The sequence below is a fragment of the Emys orbicularis genome, chromosome 12 (genome assembly GCF_028017835.1).
Source record: "Emys orbicularis isolate rEmyOrb1 chromosome 12, rEmyOrb1.hap1, whole genome shotgun sequence".
In the NCBI taxonomy this organism is placed as follows: domain Eukaryota; kingdom Metazoa; phylum Chordata; order Testudines; family Emydidae; genus Emys; species Emys orbicularis.
This window is the reverse complement of record NC_088694.1, coordinates 11,480,154-11,507,149: the sequence shown is the minus strand read 5'-3', so window position 1 is coordinate 11,507,149 and position 26,996 is coordinate 11,480,154. Positions and strand designations below refer to the sequence as shown.

Below are 26,996 nucleotides of genomic sequence, written 5' to 3'. Positions count from 1 at the left end.
AAAAGTGTGCCCCTGAAGGAAGGGGGGGTAGTCAGGTGACTCGTATGGGCTGCCCAAGATGGCGTCTGGTGTGTGGCGCCTGAGAAGCGGAGGTTACCTGTAAGCAGTGACGGGAGGGGAGGTAGCAGGGAGTCCTCGGGAGACCCTGCTGCCTGTGCCCAGGAGGGCTCCTCAGCGGGTGTGCTCAGGGTGGGGGCTATGGTGATGCTGGGCTGCGCCTCTGGTTCTCTTTAAGGCAGCAGCCTCCCTGGCCATGGCTCTAAGGGAGCTGAAAGTTTGCTTGCTGGGGGTAAGTGATCAGCTGGGTGTAACTAGGGTGATAAGGAAGGGGGTGTTTGTTGTATAGCCCCCCCGGGTGGTCTTGGTGAATGGGGAGGGGAGGTTCCCTCATAGAGGGATTCATTTGAAAGGTAAGGGGGGGGGGGATTTCTGCCATGAGAGCCCTTAAAACTGCTTTAAAGCGAAGGTGGTTTGTGACGGTGTTTTTCCTGTGGTGAGAAGATATTTTTGTCTCTTTCCAGTGCTCGTGTTGATTTCTGCAGCATCTGTTTGTGTGCTCTACTGAGACGCTCCACAACAGCTAGTAAAGCCTTTCTCTCGAGGAAGAATTTTTGTTGTCTGTGTTTGAGACACAAAATAACACACACTTTTTTATTTTCAGGGCTCCCCTATTAAAAAATGGTCCTGTGTTGAAACTGCTCTGCTCCCATCCCCCTTATGCTGTCCAAGGCTTTGGTCATTTGAATAATATTTAGCCCTTGTATTTATGTAGTTTGATGTCAGACACGTAATGCCATTTTCAGGCTTCAAAAGCCCTCTCCAAACACTAGATAATGAGTGAAGGAGACTTCAAAACAAATGTAGGTGAGACTTTAAATCTTGTTTGGAAATATATATATATGGCAAAATCTTCATCTGAAAAGACGGAAGTTTTTAAAAATTCTTAGCTCCAAAATTAGTGTTCCCAGTCAAGGGTCCTCCAAACCAAATCCAACTGAAGTCAGTTGGAGCTTTTTCCTGGAGTCGCTCTAATGGGGGTTCTGTCTGCTCCTAAACAAATGAAATTTGACAGGTGGGACTATATTTCCTGGTTCTAGATAGTCTTGTTCCTTTTCCCTGGAAAATTGGTATATATTCCCTAATTTTGCTTGCTAAATATGTTATCCTTTGTTTACATCAAATTCTACCTGTGAAATCTTTATGGAGTGGGAAAAGGGGGAATAAGAGAGCAACTAAGAAAATTTCCCCTTCTAAATGTCTCAGCCAGGAAACTTATTTACTTTCATCTCCCTTTCTCTTCTTTGTAACTTTCTGTGACTTGTATTGTTATTTGTTAAATACTAAAATATGTACGTGATAAGTATAGTATATTTTTTTGAATTCCTCTCTCCTCTCCCAAAAAAGAAGCGAGAACCCTCCAGAGGATTAGCACAAACTTAAATTGTGTACAAATGGATAATCTAAGCTCTATACCCAGATGTACAGACACTCTTTTCTTAACCTGTGTATTATATAATTTTTTAACATTAGCTTTAATAAAATTTTTAAATCCGGGCTGCAAACACTGCAGAAAGCAAGCTTCAATTAAAGCAAGCTTCTTGTTTTATTCAAACATTTCCTAATATTAGGTTTGGTAAACTATCTTTTTCAAAACTTTAAATTTGGGGTATAGATTATCTGATTCTATCATCTGAAGATTGTGAAGTGGTTCAGCTATGTTAACTAAATTGCCATCTGAAACCTGAATCAAGGCATGTGAGCAATCAGACATCTTAACTTAGTGGTGCAAGTAGATGCAACTTGAAGCATGCCTTTTGTTTCTTTTATTAAGCCCGAGTTGTCATAGTTACTATTTGAAACACACAGACAACCTGGTGTTAAATTTCTAAGGTGTGCTTAGAACGTGGTTTGTCACCTTAAAATTAGACTTCCTCCTCTCTTGTTCCATGCGGCCGTGAGATTAAAAAAATATTAGTTTCAGGTATGTCTCAGAAGATGTTTAAGGACTTTCATTAAATAGGGTGGGACTGAATGACTCAGGCTGAAATGTGTTTTGTAATGCTTGTAATAGTGTGACACCCTTGATCTACTTGTACGTATTAATTACCTTATTCAGCTACAGATGTACACTTTAACCGTTGAGGTATAAAGCAGCAGCTCTTTCTCGATCTGTACGAATATCCCTAATTCAAACCAAGCACTTATGCAGACTTTTTGGTGTGGGAGGCATGATGGGAGGGGAGCATACAGAATAATCTGTTTCAAGAGATGAACATTATAGCTTTTTGTTAAAGTCTTATACAAAGTTATCAAATCTCTTTTATATCTGTTTTGGGATAATGTATCTTTAACAGAGCTATCTCCTATTTTCAATATAAACATTATTTTATGGACCTTCAGTTTTTCAATTTTGCTGCACTGAAATATTTTGATTACTAAAACCCTGATCCTAAGAGTTGTTCCACTTGGCTGGACCCCCTTTGACTTCAGTGATGCTCTCTATAGGAACTGGGGTCAGTCTTTCCATGAGGAGCTTATTGCGGATTGGGGTCTAAATGTGCCCAACTGTTTTTGGAAGTTAAATTCTCACTGGTGTAACTGCTATGTTCTTTTTCAGGACACTGGTGTAGGCAAATCAAGTATTGTGTGGCGATTTGTAGAAGACAGCTTTGACCCTAACATCAACCCAACGATAGGGTAAGACACTAAATAAAATTTATTTGAATTGTAAATAAGATAGAGGAATATATCATTTAATCCCTAAGAGTCCCGTATGAAACACATTCTGCATGAAGTAGCAGAAGTTAAATCTATCCAAATTTCATTTCAATGCAAGAAAAACGCATGCTCTGAATGCTGAAGTGGGAGTTAGGAACTCCTGAATTCAGTCTTTGCACTGATGCTGACTTGCTGTGAGGCCTTAGGCCAGTCATTTGTGTCTTGACCAGCAAAACTGCATGTAGTAAAAGCTGCATGCAAATCACCAGTTACATACATAACCTTCCATTTGTATACACAGATACATGATTTTGAATACCCAGTCATGACTAATGCACATGGAAATAAGGTAGTTTTAAAAATCCACGCTTTAACTGCCTTACAGTGTCATTGTAATGACTGAGATTTCTAAATACCCTTAAAGACTAAAATGCTAAGTGCAGTTTCAGTTTTTATGCTGTAGGACAGGTTTAAATTCTTGTCCTGTTTTTGTATTAATAATCTTAACCAAAATATCCTGTTAGGATTTCTGGATTATGAACAAACAAGTGTGTTCTTCTGCTGATGCAAACATCAATATCTGTTTCTCATTCATCAACAGAAGAACATAAATCTGTGTCCACTTTATGTTGAGACACCATTCTTGAACTTCAAAAATAACTGAGTACAGTAACCATCAGGCTGCTCGAGTTTTTAAACAGTAATGTAAAAACAAAGTACATAGATTTTTCTAGGGTGGTTCAAATATTTTTGTCAACTGCATCTTTTTCTCCTTCCCAGCTCTGTTTCTTTAATTAGATTAATATAAAATGAATATTCCCTTAATTAATAAAATGGGGTAAATACAGTAACACTTCCTAATAAAGATCAAAAGTCTTTCCTTCGTTCCTTTGAAATATCTAGTTTTCCTTTTCTATGTTTTAATTATGGTACACAAATTTGGATTAAATACAATCATGCTGTTTAGAAATCCTGTTCTTTTATTAACAAAAGCTATATCATTTTCTGTCATAAAACTTAAGGACTACGAGTTTTTATCTGTTAATTAATCTACTGCAGAGGTTCTTCACATAGGGGTTGTGAGCTCTCTGCCCTTTTTATATTACTAAATGGAGTGGGAGCAGGGAAGTCCCAGCTAGATGTGGGGGCAGGAGGATATGGAAAAGCTGTGTTGGTATGAAAAAAAGTTGAGAATCATTATCTGCAGCTATATTCATTACGGGCGAGATATTTAAAGGTGTTCAGTCGGAGCACTAGGGGGAGGTGGTGGGAGAAAAAAGACACTTAGTTGGATGAGAAACTGGGGCGAGTGGGAAGACCGAGTCTGGCCGGACAAGGAGACTGGGACTAGGAATCCATCATGGGAAGGAAAAGGGGGCGATAGATCTGACAAGGAGCTATGATGCGGGGGAGAATTAGGAGTGGGGGTGGATTAGGATGTGTAGCCAGTGGGAGAGAAGGAAAAGACAGATTGGACAAGGAGCCAGGAGAGTATAAGAACTGCCTGGGCAAGGAGACTTGGGAGAGGGAGTTAGCGTAAGGGGACAGAACTGGTACTGGCTGTGAGGAGGGGGAGAGATTAGGAGTAGTAGGGGAAGTTAAGACTCGGACAGCAAGCTCAGGCGGGAAAAGCCCATGGACAAAGAGGACTGAGACAGGTTGGAACGTATGGGATGGAAGGGGTCAAGCTTGGGCAAAACTGGCAGAAGTATCTGTACCCATGACAGCAAAACGAGGAGAAGAGTCTGTGCTTGTTAGAACACACTCCCCTCCAAAGCCTGTAATGGAATCTCAGATTCCTGAGTCTCACCATTCCTCTGCTGTCCGCAAATATTTGTGAAACCCAGGGTGAAGTGTCTCTCATCCCCCCCTTTATGGTCCACATACAGTATGACAACCTACTACTGCTTTCAGTTAGTCTTTTAGCTCAAGTGGTAGAGGTTTGTCCAGTAGCTCAAACAGTTCCAATCTGGCCAATGAACCATGTGGGTGTCAGTATGATGTCACGTGATAGAATTTGTGTTTTTCAGTTTATTTTTGAGTGTAATTTCCTAGATTTAAAAATTTAAAAGTTAGGAAATAGAAAATTAAGATTAACTGTGCAACCTAAATTTGGCCCCTTTGTGCATTAAACTACAGTGTATAAATGACTGTGTTTTTCAAATGATGGATTAAAATGTGTATCCACACACTTTAAATACACACTAACAATCATCAGTTAATGGACATCATATTCATGGTCTGCACACTTTACCTCATTCTTGTTGTTGTGCAGCAGCGTTATAATGTAAGAAAGTGGCAGTGCTTACAATGCCTACAATAGACACTTTCTTTTAACATGCTACTTTCCCTTATCCTTTGCTCAAGTACATAATTAGTTATGTTTAAATCCACTGAAGTTTGGCTCTCTTACCCTTGTGCTTCGGTATTAACTCGTATTAAGGTCATTGTAACCTTTTGTTCAGCTTGTTTAAAGGAAACTTAAAATCTTGCAGTCTTTGTGCTAGACTCCAGCTAGCTAAATCGTCTGAGGTGATGGGAGGTTTTAACCTCCAGGGAGAACTTGGGAGCTTTCTGCTTTCCTTTAAAAACAAATGCATTAAACTTAACTATTATATGCTCCCTGACTGTTGAACTGTGTTGATCTACTCTATAGCTGCCATTAATGTGTAACTGAAATTATGAAAGGCTTATAGTTATAACTTCTATGACCTGACAATACTTAGAGCCCAGGAGGACTCTAAAGCCTGTGTCACTGAATTTTAGTGTCCAATACTGCATCCTGTGCTAAAGACCTTCACCCTTTGGCTTCATTTCTGTAATGGGCTTTGGGCTGGTGGACTCCTAATTTCGGTGGGGCTCTGTGCAAGTCCTGAATCCTGTGTAGAGTTCATTGCAGGATCAGGGCCTTGGTTTTCATCTCAAACTTGAAAAATTACACCTTATCTGGCACTTATCAGACTTTTTTTTTTTTTTTTAAAGCTAGTAAGTTCACACAGGCCTTTATGCCATAGCATACTTCAGCAGGCAACTTCAGTTGCTGTGTGACCTATTGAAGTCCACAAGACATCTTTATGGGGCCCTAGCTCCTATGCTAATTACCTGGTAAATATGCAGTATTTTGAAAGACAAAAACTAATGTAAAGAAACTTTGAGCTCTCAAACCATGAACAAAATACACATGCCACCAGAAAATAAAAAGTTACAGCACCTTGTACACTTATTCTGCAGACCCAAATTCAGTGTAATGTTTCTTTTCCAAGAGTGGATGATATAAGTAACACTTAAAGCAGAGCTGGGAACTGTTTCCCTTATAAAGCAACCATGGTAGGTGTTGGGGTTGTCATCCAACTCTTGTAGGACACCTGTAGAATCCTGGCATTGGGTCATGGCATTTTTTTTTTTTTTTTTAAAGGGTAATCTCTTTTACTTATCTTGAAGCCCCGTCATTGCCATCCTCCTGCACAGAAAAATTATATATATTTAGGGAGCTGTGGGGAGGAGGAAGTTTTATGGCCCTTCTTTGAAAGTGGAGGGGATCTGCAGGCTTCAGGGTACACTGATGGGGAGAGGGCTTGGGGGCAGCACACTCCACTGCCTTACTCACCTCCCAAACACCCATTAAATTTTGGTGGGAAGTCAGCTTTAACTTATCTGGTCTCAGTGTCTGCTCTGTGGGACTCCCCAGAATGGGGATGGCAGCCAAATTTCCTGTCAACATAAGTCCAGAAAGAGCTAGTGCAGAGGTTCCATGTGGTATCCTTTCAGTAGCTCCTCTAATATTCATGTGCATTTTCGTGAATTTGTTGTGGTGGGGAGGTGTGAAGAATGCCGCCACTCACTCCCCGGCTGCCTCTGTGGCAGTGCAAAACCTACATCCCCTCACCTTCAACTGAAAAGTTAAGAGGAAGGAGAGTGCAAATTTACAAGGCTTCTTATCCCCTCTCTGATCCTTGGTACTGTATTCTGTTAGGATGGAGTTCACCACCATTTAAGTGGTGTAAGTGTGACCTAATTGGTGCATGCATCCTTGTCTGGGTCCTTTGCACAGTAATTAATTTCAAACATTATGTATGATGATCTTAATCAGTTTTATATATAGTAAAAAGCACTTCACTTTTTAAAAAAAGACCTATTTTATGAAAAATTATGATATTTAACTTAATTGAAGATATTGACCTTTTATATATAAAAATTTGGAGATATGAACTAGTTATGCTAGAAATAGATTTTTCTTTGTATTTGCATTTTGGTAATGTTACACTATATCTTTCAGAGCATCTTTTATGACAAAGACTGTGCAGTATCAAAATGAGTTGCATAAATTCCTAATCTGGGATACAGCTGGACAGGAACGAGTAAGTAGAGCTGTTGTTTTCCTCCTTAATTTGTAAAGATTTTTGTGTGATCTAATTCTGTAAATTATGCATGTTAATGTATGTTTTCACGCATGATTCTTTCAAAGTACACTGGAGACAAGCCCATGATAACTTATTTCATCTTTCACCTTGGTTATTTGGCTCCCCTAGGGAAATAAATTATTAGAAAATGTAAAAAGAACAGGAGTACTTGTGGCACCTTAGAGACTAACAAATTTATTAGAGCATAAGCTTTCGTGGGCTACAACCCACTTCTTCGGATGCATATAGAGTGAAACATATATTGAGGAGATATATATATACACACACATACAGAGAGCATGAACAGGTGGGAGTTGTCTTACCAACTCTGAGAGGCCAATTAAGTAAGAGGAAAAAAAACTTTTGAAGTGATAATCAAGATGGCTCAGTACAGACAGTTTGATAAGAAGCAAGTGTGAAAATACTTACAAGGGGAGATAGATTCAATGTTTGTAATGGCTCAGCCATTCCCAGTCTTTATTTAATCCTGTGTTGATTGTGTCTAGTTTGCATATCAATTCCAGCTCAGCAGTCTCTCCTTGGAGTCTGTTTTTGAAGTTTTTCTGTTTTAAGATAGCCACCTGCAGGTCTGTCATAGAATGGCCAGACAGGTTAAAGTGTTCTCCCACTGGTTTTTGAGTATTATGATTCCTGATGTCAGATTTGTGTCCATTAATTCTTTTGCGTAGAGACTGTCCGGTTTGGCCAATGTACATGGCAGAGGGGCATTGCTGGCACATGATGGCATATATCACATTGGTAGATGTGCAGGTGAACGAGCCCCTGATGGTATGGCTGATGTGATTAGGCCCTATGATGATGTCACTTGAATAGATATGTGGACAGAGTTGGCATCGGGCTTTGTTACAAGGATAGGTTCCTGGGTCAGTGTTTTTGTTCAGTGATGTGTGGTTGCTGGTGAGTATTTGCTTTAGGTTGGGGGGTTGTCTGTAAGTGAGAGACTCTCACAGATCTTGGGAGACAGACCTGTCCTCGCAGACTAACACGGCTGCTACTCTGAAACCTAGAAAATGTAAAGATACCCTATTTATATAACATCTTTATAGTAATGGAAAGGTCTACTGAGACTTCATTTGGAATATTAAGCACAATTTCGAACACTATTATGAGAAGGATATTGACACATTAGAAAAGGTACAACTGAGGAGAATATAGATGAGAGGAGGGCTATAACTGTCAAGAGGGATTAGAAAAAAACAGGTTATATTCACCAAATGGACAGTGTCTGTCACAAAAACCGACTTTGCAAGGTGGTGTTTTTTTGGCAATAGTTTTACTTCACAGAAGCATTTCTATTTGGCTTTGAACATTTCTTTGCAACACCCATCATCCCAGTTCAATTGCACAAGCTAAGGCCCTGATTCTGCAAATGTATGCACTTGTGTAGCTTTACTGATATGAGCAGTCCCATTGCCTTCAATATTGTAACTAATCATGGGAGTAAAATTATGGAGACATTTACGTGTCTGCAGGATTGGGGCCTGGGTGTTTATACACTGCATTTGAAACAATAATATTGGTGGGATAATATGGAATAAGCGGGAAGGTTCTCTCAAGGATTGTAACTGGTTAAAAGATAGGAAACAAAGGGTAGGAATAAATAGTCAGTTTTCAGAATGGAGAGAGGTAAATAGTGGTGTCCCCCAGGAGTCTGTACTGGGCCAAGTTCTATTTAACATATTCATAAATGATCTGGAGAAAGGGGTAAACAGTGAGGTAGCAAAATTTGCAGATGATACAAAACTACTCAAGATAGTTAAGTCCCAGGCAGACTGCGAAGAGCTACGAAAGGATCTCTCAAAGCTGGGTGATTGGGCAACAAAATAGCAGATGAAATTCAATGTTGATAAAAGCAAAGTAATGCACATTGAAAAACACAATCCCAATTATACATATAAAATGATGGGGTCTAAATTAGCTGTTACCACTCAAGAAAGAGATCTTGGAGTCATTGTGGATAGTTCTCTGAAAATATCCACTCAGTGTGCAGCGGCAGTCAAAAAAGCAAATGTAATGTTGGGAAGCATTAAGAAAGGGATAGATAATAAGACAGAAAATATCATATTGCCTCTCTCTAAATCCATCTTGAATACTGCGTGCAGATGTGGTCACCCCATCTCAAAAAAGATATATTGGGAAAGGCTCAGAAAGGGGCAACAAAAATGATTAGGGGTATGGAATGGCTGCCGTATGAGGAGAGATTAATAAGACTGAGACTTTTCAGCTTGGAAAAGAGATGACTAAGGAGGGTTATGATAGAGGTCTATGAAATCACGGAGAGAGTAAATAAGGAAGTGTTGTTTGCTTCTTCTCATAACACAAGAACTAAGGGCCACCAAATGAAATTAATAGGCAGCAGGTTTAAAACAAACCTTAGGAAGTATTTCTTCACACAACAAACAGTCAACCTGTGGAACTCCTTGCCAGAGGATGTTGTGAAGGCCAAGACTATAACAGGGTTCAAAAAAGAACTAGATAAATTCATGGAGGATAGGTCCATCAATGACTATTAGCCAGGATGGGCAGGGATGGTGTCCCTAGCCTCTGTTTGCCAGAAGGTGGGAATGAACAACAGGGAATGGATCACTTGATGATTACCTGTTCTGTTCATTCCCTCTGGGGCACCTGGCATTGGCCACTGTCGGAAGACAGGACACTGGGCTAGATGGACTTTTGGTATGACCCAATATGGCCGTTCTTATGAACTTGATTTTTTTTTTAAATTTTCATTTCTAATCTGATTGTGTTAGAAGCTCATGTCAGAAAGTTTTTCATTTGAAATACAAATTTTAACCTGGCAGTCTTTCCAGAAGGTGGAGAAGAACTTGATGGCTGCTTCTGCAACATACACACCTTTGAGGGGATGCAACAAACTTATTCAAGACTTACAAGCACACAAACTAAAATTAAAAAGGGAGTTGGAGGAAATGTCTTTGTGCTGCATACTAATTACCTTGCTCATGAACTACAGGCAGCAACAACAAAAGCTGCAATTATGTATAAAGTTTTATAAACATGCCTGAAGCTGTTTGGCAAAGGATTTCCATTACGTATTAGAGTTTCATTCTGTTCATTTGAATCATGTTTGAAAGCAATGGGAGAATGTAGTATGCTGAATCCGAAGTAGGGCAATCTATGAGGAACTATACACCTCTACCCCAATATAATGCGACCCGATATAACACAAATTCAGATATAACGTGGTAAAGAAGCGCTCGGGGGCGGGGGAGTGCGCACACCGGCGGATCAAAGCAAGTTCAATGTAACGCGGTTTCACCTATAACGCAGTAAGTTTTTTTTTTTTTTTGGCTCCCGAGGACAGCGTTGTATCGGGGTAGAGGTGTATCTGTAAATGGCTGACAATTGTTGCTGTCGGCTTGTATGAAGTGAAAGTTTCCTCTTTTCTATTCTTATCCCTGGAGTGATACCCTTTTCTTTTTTCCATGCAAGTTGTTACAACACTTTGTCTAAGTGGAAGAGATGAAGATGTCCTCCCCCCCACCTCTGACTCAGAGCTGCCGATTCTGTAGACTTCTCCCTCCACACCTTGAGGGTGAGGGGTTATTTTGGGGGAGAACATACATCTTGAGACTACAGGGATGTAGGAACAAGATTCTGACACTTCATAAGAAGGTGCCAATGTCACCTTAGTTCCTTCACCAGACCTCCACTAAAGCGTGCTCCTGACAGCTATTGCTGAATCTACAAGCTCACCTGCATCCATGTATCCTCATTCTCCCTTCCCCCACCTCCCCCCCCACACAGACAGTATGTTAGAGTTAGGCAGAGTTCCTTTACAAACAATACTTCCACCCTTCCAAGTGATCAGTCAGGGTAATGTGTCTTTTTTTTATTCTTATATATATTTTAAACTGAACATTTTGTTTTAAATGTGGAAGTATTAATGCTTCATAGCAATTCAGTAAAATACGAACTCCCATGTCATAGCACAGGTCACTTACTAATAACCCAATTTATCAGTAGCGGCTTCTGGTGTAAGAGCAAAACTCTCTTGTGCATTAGAGAACATATGTGATGCCCCCAAACTCTGTTGGCCCAGGAAAGAAAAACTGACAAAGCTCAGGGCTCTTGGTTTTTTCCACTTGCCCATCAATCAAATTGGGTAGCCACTAGAAACCATGGTAAACTCCCTTATCATAACTTTATGTGACTTGTAGGGCTCTTTAATCCAACACTTGACTTTATATCAAGTACTGAATGTGGTATTGGATTTTATATCAAGTTTTCAGTGATTCTAATACCACTCTGATGATGATAAACTACACTGTTAATCACTTGTGCATCTTCTCCTTACATATACATACTACCTGTACTTAATTTGGACAGTGCTTACAGGCTCAAAAGACTTAGTCTTGCAAGGATTAAAGAGATTGTGATAATGTAATGCATCACAGAACCAGGATTTATTCATACACAAGCATAGTTGCAACATATTTTTTTTTTCTGTTTTGTTTTCCAATACTGGTACTGTTTGTTTTATTTTTGTATTTTTTCCCCTTTACAATAATGTTTGTACGGCTGCTAGATAAGATCTAATTTGTATTCACTTTAACACAGCTGGCTATGAACTGTCAAAAAATTAGTGTGGAGAAAATCTTACTGCAGAATCTTTGTACAGCCAAGGAACTTGGTGTGCCTTAAAATGAAGGGTTAAGAACATTGGCTAGGGATGGACCAACTACAGAAAGGACTGATCAAAGCTGCTAGTCAGTTCTATCAGTGAATCTCCTGCCCTGAAACTTCCATGACAGTTTTCTGTTCCTGGGCCGCCTTCAGCAGAAATTGCAAAGTGTGTAGTGACTGTTGTTAGGATAAATTATCGGCTTTCTCAGGTTTACCAAGAACTGCCATCAAATCACATATGACCTCAGCCATCAGGATTTGAACACAGTGTTAAAACATAGATGCAGTGGTCCATATGAACCATTGAGTTCCCAACCAGTATCATCTGCTGTTCCCCATATTTTAGTTTTACCATTTACTGTATTTTAACAATGCACTTCCAAGGTTTATCAGTGAGCAGTTCTTTTTCAGCAGGTTGCACAACTCCTTGTCATTATAAACACCTTGATTAACAACAGCTTAATTTTTAAGCTAGAACACAATATTTCACCTGATGTAAATTTATTTCCCACAGATCTCCCTCTCCTTTGTCCCTGAATTGTTGTATTTGACAAGGAGGGATAAAAATCAAGGACTTTAGAAATGCAGATTGTCTGCAACTAACATATCCCTGTTGTAAAGCAGTTTCATTCATTCATAGTATTTCCATTGACAGCCAGTTCAAACTTTTTAATCAGATTTAAACAGTAAGTTAGAGGATCACTGACTACTTGTAAAGTATGCCTTAATTGGCATTGTAAGGCACTAAAATATCTCAAGTGTCTGCTTCCATTGTTACAAATAATGGCTTAGTATTTAAAAATGAAAACACACCAGTTGCTGTCAAGATATTTTTCCTTCTTCTTTCTTTCCTTCACCCTACTCTCTACTTCAATTATTCATTCTAGAACTGTATTTCCAATAAGTTCTGATGTCTTGGAACCCAAATGCAGAAAACGTTAATTTAATGTGGTGTTGACTAGCCGGCATCTCCCCTCCCCCGGTCCATATTTATTTACTCCGTTTCTCTTGGTGACATAGTTTCCATTCCTGTATTCATGCTGATGGAAGCTTTCATTTTGGATTACATCTCACTTAAATTTAACACTTCATTTGGGGCACTTCTGCTCAAGTGCCAGAAGTAACTATTTCTCTTTCATTGACTAAAGTTAGTATGAAATTGCCTTTGTTACTGAAATATTGGGTCCACCTAGCTGAGAGCCAATAACAGCCAGACAGGGATAAGGAAGAGTTGCTTTATTCTGCAGAAGAAAGGAGAGCTTTGCATTTTAGTATAAAAACTTTGTTTTATATATATTTTATAGATTTTTTTTTTATACATATTTAGATTAAGGTTTTTGCAGTGTTAACACTTGATTGGTGGTTGTTAGACCCGTGCTTTTGCTATCTGGTCAGTGAAAACCGGCTTGGGACCAGCTTTAACTACCTTAAGGCCTTGAAGGGAAGACAGTTGAAAAGTTTAGGCTACTGTGTTTTTAAGGTGTCTGCTTTCCCCTAATGGCCGCTGGCTGACATAACGACTGCTTTATTAAGGGGGGTCACTAGTAACTTTTACACCTTCAACCACTATCTGAATTTTGTCTATTATCCATACTGCCAAATTCTTGTGTTATACTGACTCTCACTGGTAATTCTGTGCCAAAGCTCAAATCAGAGTTGGGCTGCAGTGCGAGAAAGCTGAACTCTTTGAACAGGCAGCTGAAAGAAAATGTAGTTCTGGAAACATCTGTTTTGTTAAAGGGAAAATGTTTTTTTTAACTACTGACATTCCTAGGTGAGACAAGAAATCAAAATGTTAGCAGGCAGGAAATTAGTAATACAAGATCAGCAAGTGAAAGCTGGATTTTTCCCAATATAAATAGACATCAAAAAGCCAGGTAGTTAAATAGTCTGAGTAGTAGTTTATCAAAAATGTTTCCCTTTACATTCTAAGTACTTATGAGGGGGGGGAAGGGGGGTATATTACACCCTTCTTGGATGAGTTGTGTGCATCCCACATTTCCTCTTTCCCACCTCTCAAACATTTATTTTCATTCTGTGCACTTTGTGTAAAGGTTTATTCTCAAAAGAAGAATTTTGTGAGCCAAATCTAAATGGGCTGGAATTTTGTTTTATAACAAAGGAGATTTTTAGGATGTATAGAACTGCTCTCAGCTGAACTATATTAACCAAAAGGAAACTAGTATTTTATTATAACCAAATAAGGCTTTGTGAAAAGCTACATTGTCTTCATGGTTTTTATATCTATAGATTTCTTATTGAGTAGTAAATAGTGTATATAAAGCCATACATCAAAACACTGCATCTGTCAGTTAATTATTCTGTTCTTCCACTGACACTTCAGAGTGCTAGATGAGTTGTTTGTTTTTTCTTATCTTAGCAGAATTTCTGAACACTGCATCTAAAACAGTAGTTATTTTATAGTGCCAAGCATATGTTAAACCATTGCAGTTTCTTATGGAGTCAAAAAGCAAGTAGCATTCATGCAAGGATAGTGGCCTGATCTGTGTACTGCAGGCTCATTCAGATTTGTAGCAATTGTCAGTGTTGCCAAGTCCTGAGATTTCCTGTAAGTCTTATGATATTTGGTGTGTTTCCTAAATCCTTTGCTTCAGGGGTCAGGTGATTGTGAGACTCTCTCAGCTTTTATTCTTTCTTAACTTCCCCCCCCCCCCCCCCAACTCTTTTGGTTGAAGGGGAAAAGCTTGAAAACATTAATCCTAAATACCAGACGGTAAATAAAAAGAACACAACATTGTTTTGGGGGGGAGGGGGTTATCTCACTTTTAAGCCATTCTCAGGATGTTTTTGGATTGGTAATAATGTACACTGGTTCTTTTTATTTTTCCTTCTGTGGACATGAGTATCTCAAAAAGGAAGAAATGTATTCAATTCACCCCACCCTTCCTCTCCCTCAGTGTTCAAAAGTAGGCATATATCCTGTGTGTATTGTCTATATCTGTATAGCTACAGATCTTTTTTTAATGGGGGTAGCCCATCCCATTCCTCACATAACTACTATCAGGCTTCATTCTGTAATTTGGCCTTTGCAACCTGGCTCTTAGGACTATGAACTAGAGACTGAGATAACATGAAGTCCAAGAATTTTGCTTCATGCCGTTGACATTCTGTATTGCTCCTGTCCCTTATATCCTTTCTTTTAATCCTCTCTATCACAAAAGATTAGCCATTGCTATAAGATTCAGCAGTATACTCTACCTTCAATAGAAGCAGCCCTCTTCTTACTAGTACTAGATTCCTGCTATCCCTGAAGCTGAGGCTTGGAACAGAAACTTTTCCCCTTGGAGCATCATTCCACACCTAAATGAGCTTGTACAGACTGCCTGAATAGTAACCAGAAAACTGAGTTCTTTAACACTGAGTGGTCTTGGAGGAACAGAGTGGTTTACAAGTTTAAATTATAGTTCTACTCTGTCTTCTTTTGGGAGTTAAACCACTTCTTTAGTAGCTTTAATCTGGATAAACTCAAGTTTTGTTTGTCATCATATGGCTTTATTATAGTCCATTGTATTATAGTAATCTTGCACTACTAGCACCCAAAAATGTTCACTGGCTAGCCTTTGGCTAAGATTGCTTCATGTGAAGCTTTTATATCCTACTGGCAGTCCCTTTGTAAATTTAAGGATACATTTTCCACTAACCTAAACTCTTTTCCTATACTAGAGCAGTGAAAATTGGATTAACTGGTCAATGAGCCACATGATCTTTGGCACAGCATTAAATCCATTCTATATGATGTTTCTCCCTACAGTTCCGTGCTTTAGCACCAATGTACTACCGAGGCTCAGCAGCAGCTATTATAGTTTATGACATCACAAAAGAGGTAAGAGGAGATGGTTTGCAATATAGTTCTACAAACACTCATGTATGTTTTATTTGGCCAGTTCTGAATCTTAATTCTGTCTCCCTTCTCCATACCAGGAAACCTTCTCAACATTAAAGAACTGGGTGAAAGAACTTCGACAACATGGACCTCCAAACATTGTTGTAGCTATTGCGGGAAATAAGTGTGACCTTAATGATGTAAGGTAAATTGATGTCAGTTCAGTGCAGGTATAAATTCAGATACAAGGTGATGGTACTAAATATTTGTTAGGAAGATTAAGGGATTTACCAAGCCATGAAAGATGTATAGTAATTAAAAAATGCAAGTCTTTTTTTAAAAACTAGTACAAGATGTCATGCCCATTTTAGAAAGACTTGCGATGTCTGCAACACTTCATCTTATTGGCAAATGTTGATCCTTCTGGGAAAATTTAAGTGGGTTTTTGCTGACTTGCTGATTCAAGTACCTTGTTACCCCGACCAATATAAAAGAGGGTGGGAGCTGCTCTGGGGAAAGTGGATCTAGAACATGGGCTGAAGTCCTGAGGAAGGAATTCTAGAGGCGTCCAAGTCTTGGAAAAGGTTTGAACTCAACTTCTTTATTACTGATGTCCGGTTAATGAAGCCAAGCCCCAAAAGGAATGAGTTTGGATTCTACATAGTGTGTGGACTCTTTTCAGAGCAGGTTGGGAAAGGCACCTGCTCACACGCCTCTCCTTTGTTTATATTTTACTACCACAGCTGGGATCTGAGCTAAAACAGGCAGATATGGTTTTTAAAGAGCCATTGCAAAGTTGGTTGACATTGATCCCAAGGGAGATAGGACTGCACAATTCAGTCACTGGTATTTTAAAAAATACTAAAATTTCAGTTACCTAACGAACACCAATATAAATCTTGAAGAAACATGTTTATATTCTCCAAGAATGAATTGATATGAAGTAAATGACTAAAAACTAAATATTTGTAAGTCAAATACTGCATGCTTTGTAGTGGTCCTTGGTGTTGGTGAAGCCAAACCTAGTTCTGTCCCTCCTGATGGTTTGGGGCCTGATAACACCATAAGTTGTGCACACGCTACTCCCCATTGAAACTGATGAGTGCTCCTGAACTTTAATCAGTATAATACTTAAAATGCTGATGGTTTTGTATGACTTTTGGCAGTCTGACTTAGGACTTTGCTGCCATATGCAGTGTACATGCTACTCTAGAAATTTCAATTTTATTGACTAGAATTATAATTTTAAGATCGAAACTATTTAAACCTACATGTGATACTCCTGGGGGAATTCTGCGCCAATAAATAAAAATTCTGCACACAATATTTTAAAATTCTGCATATTTTATTTGTCAAAATAACACAATATAATCATACCAGTTTCAATTATTTTTGGTCATTTATTTCAGAATACCTGTCAGCAAGTATGTCTAACAATACAGACAACAAAAAAGATTCAAGAAATGTTTTTGACATATAGATTCCTTACTAGGCATCTTAATACAGAGCTCTGAGTAATAATTCATATAAACTACAATACAGAACCGTATTGCACCCCTCAGAAGCAGTGCAGAGGCTTGGGAGAGTCGGGGTAATGGAAGAGCTCAGGGAGAGGGAAGTAAATTGCTGTGAAGGAGCCTGGGTGTGAACTTGGAGGATTGTTGGTTATGGGTGGGAAAAGTATGGAACAGGTATTTTGGGGGGGCAGAGAGAGATTGTTAGGGAGCTTCCCCCATGCAAACATTGGCTGACCCCTAGCCTCTCCCATTCAGTCAGGCACATCTATCCCTGTCCCCATGTATCCCTGCACCCCCATGTGGCCCTGCACCCCCTCCCCCTGTCTCCATGTGACTCTGCCCCCCCACCCAGCCACTCTCCTGTCCCTGTGTAGCTCTGCTCCCTTCCCCAATCACGATGTGGCCCTGCACCTCTCTCCCCCCTGTGGCCCTGTGCCTCCACTTCCATTCAGCCCCTGCCTCAGTCTGTCCTCCCCCACTAACCCTTATGAGCCCCTGTCTAATCCCTTCCCCCCCCACCACCACCCCCGGCCAGCACCCCACACTGTCTGTCTCCCCATAGTCCCTGGCCTGGCCTGGCAGGTGCTGCGAAGAAGGCAGGTTCTTTCTCTTTGCTAGCTGGCTGGGAGCTGCTGCTGTTCCTGCACCATAGCACCCTCTGGTGGGCAAAAGGTGGAACTGCAGCAACATTTCAGCAGAAGCTTTTTTCTGCACAAAAAATTAAAAATATGCATGGCTCATTAATTATGCACGCATGCAGTAGCACAGAATTCCCCCAGGAGTAATGTGAAATAGCATTGTGACTTAAGGAATTTTAGCACTTACTGCCAGTCACACTGTAACTAAAGTTGCAGAACAGTTTCCATTATAACAGGAGTACTTGTGGCACCTTAGAGACTAACAAATTTATTAGAGCAGTTTCCATTATATTTGCACTTTAATTCCATTTTTGGCTGAAATTCTGCCCTAAGGGGAAGTATTCTCTTAAAGCCTCAGGTAGTGTTGGTTTTTTGATGGGTGGGTGGGTGTGATTTGCTGGGGCAGGAGCGTGACTATAGTGCACTGTATTTTATAAAACACAGACAACTTGGAAACAGTTGAATATGAAACTTGGAACATAGAGTCCTTTGTGAGAAACATGTCCTTGACCAGTTTTGGAGAAAAAAATGGTTAGAAATCAATAAGGTGTTTTGATGTGTTTGAAAATTGTACTGGGTATTGACAATAGACAATTTCACTGAGTCTGAGAGTTTGCATTGCTTTCAGGAGGTTGAGAGCATGCATGTTTCCCTGAAATGTGCACTTCTCAATGCATATTAATAACTGCTGACTAAAGCCTGACTAGGCAAGACAGCATGCACACTGAACATAAAGACAACTGAATGCAAAAATAATACAGTAATGTGGCATCAATAGTTCTTCTTTGAGTGCTTGCTCATGTCGATTCCATTCTAGGTGTGCGTGCGCCCACGTGCGCGGCCATCAGAGATTTTTGCCTTAGCGGTATCCGTAGGGTCGGCAGTGGCGCCCCCTCGAGTGCTGCACTCATGCGTTAGTATATCAGTCACCGCCGGCCCTACACCTTCTTAGTTCCTTCTTACCGCCCATGCTGGTTAGTCAGAGCGCCTTTCTTGCATAGCAAGGGCTAGCGGTTTTGTCTCTACTGACTTCAAGCCTTAGGACCTTGTAAATAGTTTGTTTATAGTAGTTAGCGTTAAGTAGTTAAGTGTAGTTAGTAGTTAAAGTTATAGTCCCAGCGGGGACTTTTCCCCAGGCGACCATGCCCCGGTCTCCCGGGTTTAAGCCCTGCATGGACTGTAACAGGCCTATGCCTGTAAGTGACCCCCATAGCAGCTGCCTCAAGTGCTTGGCGGAATCACACGTGCCGTATTTGTAAAAACTTTCGGCCCAGGACTTGGAGCAGGATATTCGTTTGCGAGCTCTCATCATGGAGTCTGCCTTTTGTCCGGCTTCTGAGCTGTCCCGCCAAGACTCACCAAGTACCTTGGCCTCAGTGAACCCCCAGCACCCGGCTCCGCCCGGCACCGCTCCCCGTTGTCGGTGCCCAAAAAGAAAGCAAAGAAGTACGGCTCCCTGGCACCAAGCAAAAGTCATGGGTCATCAGGCAAGAGACCCAATTCGGGCCGCCTGGCCACTCCAGAGCCATGTATACATGCCTCCCCGGTTGGGGCTCTTAGCCCGTTAAAAGGTCCACCACCAACTCCTGGGAGCGGTATGGGACCCAAACCCCTGACTGCACCGATGCCTTCCCAAGCTCCCGCAGCGCCGAGAGAGCAGAGGCCTCCACCCACGCCACCGACACAGCACGTGCCACAGGAAATGGGAAAGGCTCCCCACGAGGGCAAGCCAGCCGCTAAGAACCTTCAGGGGGCAGTAGAATGCCACTGATCCCCCCGAGACAAGACAGCGTCTCCACCTCTGCACCGCAGATTGGTGGAGTTGCATCTCAGATCCTCTGGGGCTCGCCCTTGGTCACCAGCACCACGATCGTGGTCCCCACCGTCTCAACACAGATCGCCTAAAGGGAGGCACCGGTCTCCATACTACCAGCACTGTTGGCCCTCCCGTCAGTCGTCGTCTTGGCACAGATTTTGCTCGCCTGCCCCGTGGGAGCACTCCCTGTCGCATCTCCAGTCCCACCAGTACTGGGCCGCTCGATACTGGCACCGATCCTCTTATTCTGGGCACCAGTCGGCGACGGTCAGCAGGCAGACTCAGGCGGCGATGGCCCCTGAATTCCTCCAGCATGGAAGGGCAGTTCAGCTCCTCACCCAGACTCCACCTGTGCAATAGGGCACCTGGGGCCATGTTGACATCAACGGCACCGTCTTGGCAGCACGGCCAGTGGCCAGCGCAGTGGCCTTATGGGAGCACATGGGGAGTGCTGGTCATGGCAATGCCCCCTTTGCACCGCTCATCTGCCACCACCTCAGAGCATCAGTTAGCAGCACCGATGGCACTGGGCTGGGTGCATGAGGCACGCTAAGAGGTCGAGGCAGAGGAGACTGCACCCACCCTTAAACCTCCCTCCCCCACAGGAGACTATGCCCCCGGGCCTCCCCTGGTGGTATAGTCATCGTCTTCGTTCCCGGACGAGGCGGTTGCAGAACCCTCAAGGGCCAGCCCGCCAGATGATTTTAAAGAACACCAGGCCCTGCTTTGACGGGTGGCCGAGAACTTGGGCCTAGAGGTGGAGGAGATGGCCGAGCAGTCAGACACCTTGTTCGACGTCCTCTCAGCCTCTACTTCTGCCTGTGTCGCACTAGCAGTCCTCAAAATTCCCAAGGCCCTCTGGCAAACCCCGTCATCTATCCCTCCCACCTGCAGAAGGGCCAAAAAGAAGTACTTTGTCCCAGCCAAAGGATTTAAATATCTTTATACCCACCCTCCCCCAGGCTCACTAGTTGTCTCTGCAGCCAATGAAAAAGACAAGCAGGGGCTCACCAGCTCAACTCTCAAAAACACAGAGGACAAAAGACTGGACTTGTTTGGGAGGAAAATTTATTCAACTGCCAGCCTGCAATTCCAGGTGGCAAAACATCAGGCCCTCCTAGGCAGATACAATTTTAACTTATGGGACTCCCTCCATAAGTTCAAGGAGTACCTCCCGCAGGGTTTAGCCCAAGAATTCGGTACCGGGTGGAGGAGGGCACCACGGTGGCTAAGTGCTCCCTCCAAATGACGTAGGACATGGCTGACTTGGCAGCTAGGTGGCTGCTTCGGCAGTGGTTATGGGGCGCAGCTCGTGGCTTCAGACCACCGGCCTCTCCCAAGAGATGCGGACCTCGATCCAGGACCTCCCATTCAATGGGAACGGTCTTTTTTCAGAGCAGATGGATGCGAGGCTGCATGGATGAAAAGACACTCGGGCCACCCTTCACTCGCTGGGCATGCATAAGCCCTAGTCTGCCCAGGAACAGTTCTGGCTGCCCTTGCCGCCAAGGCCTTGGCAGCGTCGTCCGGGGCCTTCAAGGGGAAGGGATAGGGACATAAGTTACAACCGCCGCCGCCCTTCCTCCTCCCGCTCACCTGAGCAGCCCGGCCTGGGGGCCAGAAGCGCTATTTTGAGGGTGCGCTCGAGAGCGACTTCCCCTCCTAGCTACACTCCCCTCCCTCCCCCCCCCCCCCCGCCAGTCAACTCCCAGGATCCACCCTGTTCTTTCCTTGACTGTCTTCGTTCCTATCGCTCTGCCTGGGTGCGGGTCATCTCGGGCTGCTGGGTGCTGGACAGTGTCACAAGGCTACACCCTGCAGTTTTCGGCCACCCCTCCCTCCCATTCTCCCACCCTTTTTCCTCTTCCTCTTCACAGACCCTTCTCATGAGCAACTCCTCATTTAAGAGGTCGAGAACCTCCTGCGCCTAGGGGCGGTGCAGGAGGTCCCTTGGGACATGACAGGAAAGGGGTTCTACTCCCATTATTTCCTAATCCCGAAAGCAAAAGGGGGCCTCAGACCATTCTGGACCTGTGACGCTTCAACAAGTCTCTCAAGAAGTTGAAGTTTCGCATGGTCTCCCTGGCCTCCATCATCCCCTCCCTGGATCCGGGAGACTGGTACGCCACCCTCGACTTGAAGGAGGAATATGGAAATAAGCGAAGGTCAGACATTTCCTCCATTTCATTGTGGGCGGATGCCATTTCCAATTCACGGCGCTCCCCTTTGGCCTCTGATTGGGCCCAAGGGTCTTCACAAAATGTATGGCACCAGTAGCCGTTTACCTGAGACGTTGAGGGGTCCAGATCTTCCCGTATCTCGACGATTGGCTCATCAAGGGCAGGTCTCGGGAACAAGTACAGAGAAGCCTCGATCTGGTGCGTTCCACCTGCCGCAACCCGGGCCTATTGGTAAACAAGAAAAAATCCACCTTAAGGCCAGTCCAATTAATAGAGTTAATTGGGGTGGTGCTCAACTCCACGCGAGCCAGAGCCTTCCTTCCGGAGGCGTGTTTTCAGGCCATGCCGGACCTGATCTCCTATGTGAAGAACAGCCTGCTCACCATGGCTCACACCTGCCTGTGGTTGTTGAGCCACATGGCTGCCTGTACATACGTGGTCAGTCATGCCCGGCTCCATCTCTGGTCTCTGCAAGTATGGCTGGCATTAGTTTACATTCCCAACAGGCACAACCTAGACCGAATAGTCAGGGTGCCAGATCACATCCTATCATCCCTGGATTGGTGGATGAACCCCGGGTCGGTGTTGCAGGGAGTTCCCATCGCAGCCCCAGCCCTGTTGCTGACCCTGATCTCCGATGCTTCGGACCTGGACTGGGGAGCCCACCTGGGCAAGCTCAGCACGCAAGGCTGCCGGCTGCGAGACTATCTGGCCCTCCATATCAATGTCAGGGAGCTCAAAGCGGCTTGCTTGGCCTGCCAGGCTTTCTCACCCCACCTGAGGGGCAAGGTGGTGCAGGTCCTCACTAACAATATTGCCGCGATGTATTACATCAACAGGCAGGGCAGATCCAGGTCGTTGACCCTTTGCCAAGAAGCTATCCACCTTTGGGACTTTTGTGTGCGGCATGCCATTCATCTGGTAGCCACACAGCTGCCCAGGACTAGGAATGTGTTTGCAGATCGCCTCAGCAGGACCTTCTCGTCTCACCACTAGTGGTCGCTCCATCCGAAGGAACCGAGAGGACGTAGGGCCGGCGGCACCTGATATACTGACACATGAGCGTGGCACTTAAGGGGGCACCACTGCCGACCCTACGGATACCGCTAAGGCAAAAATCTCTGACGACCGCTCATGTGGGCACGACACACTTAGAATGGAATGGACATGAGCAACACATCTCGAAGAACAACAGTTACGAAAAGGTAGGTACCGATTTTTCCTAGTTAACTTTAGTTTCCTGACCTCTCAAAGCAAAATTAATTTGTATGTATTTTCTACTCACATTTACAATAAATGTGGAGCTTGACATTAGTGTTAAATATCTACCATAAAATATATAGGGTGTGCCATGTAGTATGGCTCAGATGCCTGTGGGAACCTTTACATTTCCTGTCTCTTTTGTCTGTACAATCTGAACGTTTTAAACTCTGCTTGTACAGAACATTGCTGTGATGCAGGATATTAGGGTTTGTAAGCAAAGTCTGGATTCCTACTGAATGAGATGGATATTAGAAGTAACATGTTTTTTTCCGATAATTTGAGCTGTTTTTCTGAGAATAAAGCCCTCCCTCCCCCCTCGGCTGACTTCAGAGTTGCATTCTGGCACTCTTAAGAAAACACATCCATATTTTCCAGAGAGGAAAATGGTGGTGGCTGTTGAATTTATATGATGGTGCTGTCCAAATACTGTTGTTCAGGCCACACTATTGTCCGGTTCTTGGGATTACATAAAAGAAGAGCTGAGGATAGAAATTGACCTCTCCATGAGGAATGGGATGCCAAACAGTTGACACTAAATCACTTTTTGAAATTACTGTTAAGTAGAGAGCCAATTTTTCTAAAATTGGGATAATTAATGTTTCTGCTTTGTTCACAATGTTTTCTTTTCTTTTTAGAGAAGTCATGGAAAAAGACGCTAAAGACTATGCAGATTCCATCCATGCCATATTTGTAGAGACCAGTGCTAAAAATGCAATTAACATAAATGAACTCTTTATAGAAATTAGTAAGTACTTCTTTAGTTAACACTTTTTTTCTCTGAAGGAAGCCTAAGCAGAAACTTGACTACTGCATTAGTTTGTAGTTCTAGTTTGCTGAGAGTACATTGGGTTCATATTTGTCACCACTGGTAGGGATACAAGACTGCAAGATGAACTGCTGTTTTCTGGTCCTCTTATGACCTCTAAAAGCTTCTGCCTAGAGATTCTAAACCTACTATGATGATCCACATCACAGGATAAATAGCAAGCAGGTCACTGTCATAAAAGTCAGTGTCATCTTACCCTGTCTGTTGGTGAATGTTTCAATTAGTAGTTCAAGGTCACTGAAGGGTGAGGGAAGAAAATGCATGAGGGATACCAAAACCTTCACAAATACAGAAGTGGAAATAGTATTTCCAATCAGAGTACCGTGTTTAGATTTGATTAGGGGAATGTATTATCCAAAGCATCATTGGCTAATGGGGAGTAGTAATTGTGTAATTATCACACAATTACTAAATGTGATTTAAAACAAAGCATTTTTGTGTGGATTCCCTTTAGGAAATTTTTGATCACCCTGTCCCTCAATTAGACCACAAATAATTTTTTTCTACATTATTCCAAATTGACTTTTACATGGAAGAAATGCAAACAGTACCCACAAGGGAATACAGTGCAGTACTGCACTCTTATAGTGAGGATTGGAATTGTAATTCAGATGGCTATAATAAATACTGGACACTTATGTGCAAATATCTCTCAGCTTTTGTCTTTTGAGTCAAGTAAACAGTATAAAATTAGAGGCAATCCTTGCATAGACACATCAGAGTTGTCAAATGATTGTGAAGCTATTTAATGTTTTTTACTTTAAACTAAAACAAATTTAAAGACTCATGGAAGTAATTAAATATTTTGTTTACTACTGACTTTAACGACAACTTCGATTCTTTTATAACTAAGGAAATCAGGAAGCTATTTTTCTTATGCATTTAGTTGATTTTGAATAAATGTTGATGCTTGAAAAATGCCAAACCAGATCATGTTGTTTAAGCATTAAGCTTAGGGATATAGGGTGAGATCTGATGCACTACTCTGGCACTTTTACACAGAGAAAAGGGGCCAGAGCAGGCATGAGGAGTCCTAAAAGCCCCATATCTATTCAGGAAAGAAGGGAACCTGCCCTTACAAGGGGCTCCCTCCAAAGTCCAATCCATTGGATTAAACGCTTTTGCAAATATCAGATGCTCTGTAAAAGTGGTTTCAATAATTAATGTAACTCTTGCTAAAAACTTTTTTTTTTTCTCTTTATAGGTCGTAGAATTCCATCAACTGACACCAACCCCCCATCTAGCGGTAAGGGCTTCAAACTTAGAAGACAGCCTTCAGTGACAAAACGCAGCTGTTGTTGACTGATGCTTTAGAAAATCAGACTTGTTTTGAAAGTAGGTGGTCTTGGAAGCTAATAGTTTATGTTGGGTATATATTATTGGTCTTAGAACTTATCTGCCTGATGTTCATACTTCAAGGTCCCACAAAAATGGACCAGCTCATCTGACATCTGTATGCTCACAGAAGAGACTGCAGTCATGATAATGTCAGCCTGTTTACTTACAACATATATAGTGTCTCTTGTATTCAAAGGGAATCCATCATCAGTTCTTTGGCCTTGCGTGAAAGGAATGTTGACATATGGATGGTAGGACTGAAATGTTTAATAGTTTTGTAATCACCATTATATGTAATGTTTTTTGTAAAAGGGAAATGAGCACTTTCGTGGTCCAGAGGGATGAGGAAGGGGGAAGAAACAGCCCTGTTGAAATAGTGACTTTAATTTTAAGGCTATTCTGCTACCCTTTCAATTGTTATAATAAGCATTATTTTAAATATAATTGTAGCTAATCCAAAGTACAGTGAGGCAATTGGTTGTAGATGGCTACAAAATAAGTTACTGATAAAAATGAGCAAATCAGCCCATCCAGTCCCCAGATCCCACTTGCACTTTTTATTTAAAGGTATTATGAACAAACAAGCAATGAATTTTAAACCATAGACAATCTTACCTTTTCATGCTGGCTTAATCATTTAAAGGCAAACTGATACATTTATAAGCACCTATTTGTTTTTAGTAAGCATTTTTACTATTAAAAATGGTGGTCGAAGAGAACCTAGCTAAAACTTTCTAAATTTAAACTTGAGCATGACTGACTGACAACAGGTGCCGTCAGTAGTTCTAGTAAGACTTTAATATTTTGGGGGAAAGCTCTTTATTGCTTCGCATGTGTAAAGTGTTTGTACTATATTTATGAGACCAATGCCTAAAGTATTATAAATTATGTAAAAGCAGTTGAGAAATCAGCTTTCTTCAGTCTTTCCATTCCTCACCCATTGATAGAATCTCTGGGGATCTCCAACGATTCTGTCCCTGCTTGTGAGGTCTTACATTGCAATCAGTGACCTCTTCCAGAAGAAGGTTGGGTGATGCTCCCCTCCTATCACATCTGCATTTCTGCTTGAAATGTTTGGTAGATGTCGCTGTTGGTGAAGCATGTGGCTTGTCCATTGAGCAGATCACCTCTGCAGTGCACCCAATCCTTGCTGGCTGAGGCACAAAAACACAAACAGGAAACCAAATCCAAGTCACGTATGGTAGCGTAGATCGTTACCTCTTGGTTCCTGGGTCTAGCCCAAATAACTTTTTAATTACTTGGCATTTTTTTAAGCAAATCAGCTTTTAGCTTATGTTGTATTGTTTTTCTTACATTTTATATTAAACTATAAATTGACCGTATCCTATTACGCTATTTTCATTATTTATTTTTAGTTTCCTCCAGAGCTAGTGGAGAACTTCTTATTTTTAAAGAAAGAGCCTAATAAAGTATTTTCAATATTTGAGTTTAAGTTTTGATATTGAAGTTAAAGCCATGTCTGTGATATTTGTTCCTGATTTGTAATTTGGCATTCTACAATCTTAAGTATTTTAGCTGAAGGCAATTTCAAAGAATAAGTAGGAAATGAAACAGCTTATATTTCAGATTAAATCATATTCAGAATCCTTGTTTCAAAGCTATCCTCAAGCAAACTATTTCACTATTATAGTAACTTGGTGTGATAGAAAGCATATTCTGAATGGGGTTAATAGGCTTTAATGAAATGTTGGGGTTAAAACTTCTTAAGACCAAGATTTCAAAATGTGGCCTCTATCTGTGGATATGCAGTCCTTCGAGTGTGCACTTCTG

General features: G+C 41.9%; 1 protein-coding gene across 1 annotated transcript; it reads left to right on the top strand.

Moving 5' to 3' along the window:
* The first annotated feature begins 48 nt into the window (after positions 1-48).
* On the top strand, positions 49-26,594 carry RAB22A (RAB22A, member RAS oncogene family). Its single transcript, XM_065414496.1, has 7 exons — positions 49-289; positions 2,618-2,697; positions 6,995-7,076; positions 15,556-15,627; positions 15,726-15,832; positions 23,677-23,786; positions 25,072-26,594. The coding sequence occupies exons 1-7, from the start codon at positions 254-256 to the stop codon at positions 25,167-25,169; spliced, it is 585 nt and encodes a 194-aa protein (XP_065270568.1). The 5' UTR covers positions 49-253; the 3' UTR covers positions 25,170-26,594.
* The last annotated feature ends 402 nt before the right edge of the window (positions 26,595-26,996 follow it).

What these genes read in the sequence shown, in the direction of transcription:
- RAB22A (XM_065414496.1), top strand. Translation starts at nt 254, where the DNA reads ATGGCTCTAAGGGAGCTGAAAGTTTGCTTGCTGGGG. An exon ending in TGAAAGTTTGCTTGCTGGGG is followed by an intron (nt 290 to 2,617) that starts GTAAGTGATCAG and finishes GTTCTTTTTCAG; the next exon opens with GACACTGGTGTAGGCAAATC. An exon ending in TGAACTCTTTATAGAAATTA is followed by an intron (nt 23,787 to 25,071) that starts GTAAGTACTTCT and finishes TTCTCTTTATAG; the next exon opens with GTCGTAGAATTCCATCAACT.